The sequence below is a fragment of the Dipodomys ordii genome, unplaced genomic scaffold (genome assembly GCF_000151885.1).
Source record: "Dipodomys ordii isolate 6190 unplaced genomic scaffold, Dord_2.0 Scaffold66, whole genome shotgun sequence".
Classification (NCBI taxonomy): Eukaryota; Metazoa; Chordata; class Mammalia; order Rodentia; family Heteromyidae; genus Dipodomys; species Dipodomys ordii.
The window spans coordinates 3,150,285-3,151,879 of record NW_012267282.1 but is presented as its reverse complement, the minus strand read 5'-3'; the positions used below and the strand labels follow the sequence as shown (position 1 = coordinate 3,151,879).

The 1,595-nt window shown below is 55.2% G+C and overlaps 1 protein-coding gene across 1 annotated transcript in view; it reads left to right on the top strand.

The window, feature by feature from the left end:
- Setd8 (SET domain containing (lysine methyltransferase) 8) overlaps nt 1-1,595 on the top strand; it is a 33,022-nt gene that overhangs the window by 15,124 nt on the left and 16,303 nt on the right. Inside the window, exon 3 of the mRNA XM_013023054.1 lies at nt 522-678. Coding sequence (XP_012878508.1) covers nt 522-678 — 157 coding nt within the window. The remainder of the gene's footprint in view (nt 1-521; nt 679-1,595) is intronic.

Sequence of the window (1,595 nt, the reverse complement as noted above, 5' to 3'; positions counted from 1 at the left end):
CGCCCGGCCCTCCTCGGCCTCCCCCGTCGCCCGGAGCAGCGCTCCGACCACCGTGCCGGGCGTGGTTCGAGGGTGGCCTGGCCTGCGGCTTCTGGAAGGGAGGCGTGGGCAGCGGGGCCGCCCGGCCGCCCCGGCGTTAATTAGGGCCCTGCGGCCTGTCTCTGGGCTGCGCCTCCCCGGGCAGTTCAGCAGCCGGCCTCCCCGTCAGCTTTCCTGGGTCATTCCGACCTCCCTGCCGCGGGGTAGCTCAGCCTCTTCCCGTACCAGCTCTTCCCGCTGGCCACGTGTCCCCTGAGCCACCGGAACCTGAGACCCGCACGCGTCCAGGAACCTCTGCCGCCCACCTGGCCGACCCAGAGCCTGGCCCGAGCTCCCCTGGGAGAGCCCGGCTGGCATTCCCTGGTAGAACAGTCGCCGAGAGCCACGGCGCCCGGCTTGCCTTTTGTCTTCTTATTTCCCCTAAGTGCTGGGTGAGCTTTTTCGTTTCAAGCGTCTTTCAGAATCCGACTTTGTCTTTCTAGGAGAACGTGTTTGCCGGGCAGTCAAAGATCTATTCCTACATGAGCCCCAACAAATGCGCTGGAATGCGTTCCCCCCTTCAGGAAGAGAACTCAGTTGCACATCACGAAGCCAAGTGCCAGGGGAAACCATTAGCCGGAATCTACAAGAAGCGAGAAGGTAAGCCCCAAAGTGGTCCCATTTGGACCCAGCCAGTCTGGTTGCCAAAGCCCTCATCTCTACAAGAATGCTGCCTGTGAGTGCCATGTTTATCTAACTTTGTCTCCATTCCTGAATGTGAGATTTCATTAGTTCCATCTTGCTGCCAAGAAACAAAAACTGGTGAAAAGCCTAAGTTGTCTCAGGGTGTGGGCCCTGTTGGCCAGACTGGTTCTCCCTGCTTGCTCAAGAGTTAGCACATCCTGTAGGCGGCTTTGCCACGTTGCAAGAGTAATGCACCTGCCCTGCCCTGCCCTCACAGAGGCAGTAACTGCTAAAGCAGAAGTGGAGAATCTGTATTGTGTGGACCAGGCAGCCAAAGTGTTGAGTGAATGCAAGGGATCCGCTCCCTTCCTTTTTATGACAGACAGGCCTGACCCCATCCTGAAGTTTCTTTCTGTTTAAGTGTTCTGTTATTCTCTGAAGCAGGTGTGATGAGATTTGGAATTAAAATATTGAGTGAAGCTGGGGTAGCTCTCAGTGGTAGAGCACTTGTCTAGCAGGCCTGAAACCCTGGGTTTGAGCCCCAGCACTGGAGGAGTGGGATTGAATGAGAAAATAATTCGGTTACTGAGAATTCTGCCTGGCATTGCAAGCAATCTGCTTCCTGTACCAATCTTACTCTTGCCCAAATATTCACTTTTAAAGCTTCCACGGCGCTGGGCACCAGTGGCTCATGCCTGTAATCCCAGCTACTCAGGAGGCTAAGATCTGAGATCATAGTTCAAAGTCAGCCCAAAGGAGAGTCTCTGAGACTCTTACCTTCAATAAACTATCTCCCAGGGCTAGGAAGTTGGCTCAGTGGTAGAGCACTTGCCTTGCATGCCTGAGGCCCTGGGTTCGATTCCTCAGCACCACATAAGCAAAAAGAAAAAAGC